The sequence below is a fragment of the Sinocyclocheilus anshuiensis genome, unplaced genomic scaffold, assembly GCF_001515605.1.
Source record: "Sinocyclocheilus anshuiensis isolate Anshui unplaced genomic scaffold, SAMN03320099.WGS_v1.1 C32372434, whole genome shotgun sequence".
Lineage (NCBI taxonomy): Eukaryota > Metazoa > Chordata > Actinopteri > Cypriniformes > Cyprinidae > Sinocyclocheilus > Sinocyclocheilus anshuiensis.
Genome location: NW_015615567.1, coordinates 1 through 915, shown reverse-complemented (window position 1 = coordinate 915; position 915 = coordinate 1). Strand labels below are relative to the sequence as shown.

At 56.2% G+C, this 915-nt stretch overlaps 1 protein-coding gene across 1 annotated transcript; it reads right to left on the bottom strand.

Annotated features, from left to right (window-relative positions):
* Positions 1-6: 6 nt before the first annotated feature.
* LOC107682582 (ski oncogene-like) lies at positions 7-907 on the bottom strand (the record flags this gene model as incomplete). The annotated part of the gene is made up of 1 exon (XM_016478776.1): positions 7-907. A coding segment is annotated over exon 1 (570 nt), but the record flags the coding sequence as incomplete, so codon positions are not given.
* Between the last annotated feature and the right edge of the window lie 8 nt (positions 908-915).

Here is a 915-nt window from a genome sequence, read left to right as displayed (position 1 = left end):
CTCCGTTCTTTCCAGCTCGATGGAGCACGACAACTCTTTGTCGGCATGCGGTGGGAACGTGCCGCCGTAGATGAGGGCATTGCAGAGGCGCTCGGCGTCGGTCTGGGTGATCAGTCCGCATGAGGGGGCCGAGAAAGGCAGGATGCCCATAACTTTGAGGATCTCCAGCTGGTCCGCCGTGCACCGGGAGCAGTAGATGTGGAGGTCGTCGCACACAGAGTTGATCTGCTGGAGGGAAAAGTCTCGCAGGACGCTGTTGAGGATCTGCGGCAGGCATAGGCGCTTCTCGCCGCCCACCACAAAGCACGAAATCGTCTCCCGCTCCAGGACCGTCTCGCACCTCTCGGTGGAGCGGTCTGACGGGATGAAGAGGGGCCCCGGCATGACCGGGGGCGTCTGCGCGGGGAGGTTCACCATCACCTCGGCGCCCTTACCGTCCTTCTTGAAAAGCATGTCCTGCTGCCACCGGGCCGAGAAGGCTGCCGGCCCACCGAGGGAGCTCATGGAACTCAAGTGAAACTGCTTGAGAGTTTGCTGAAGTCCTGGATGCGGCTGAAAGCTGGAGGGAGCCTCCATGTTTAAACCTGGGCAGTCTGATCACAACAGATTCGGTGAACGTGAACGGAAAGAGTCGCTACAGTCCATGTCAGTTCGGAAAGCGTACAACGCCGCCTTGTAATCCATTCAACTGCTTCATGTTCAAATCTTAAATCGTACCAGAAAGAACCTGAGTTCCAAGCGACGAGAAAATCCTCCCAAAAGTGTAAAGTTTTGAACGAAATGTAATTCTCAATCCGGCTGTATCACAGACCCGCTGCAACTCAAGCACAAAATGTGTGCCTTGTGTAAAGCTCGTCGGCGCAGTTGCCTCCGCTTTACTATGAGTGTGAGTCTCTCTCTCTCTCTCTCTCTCTC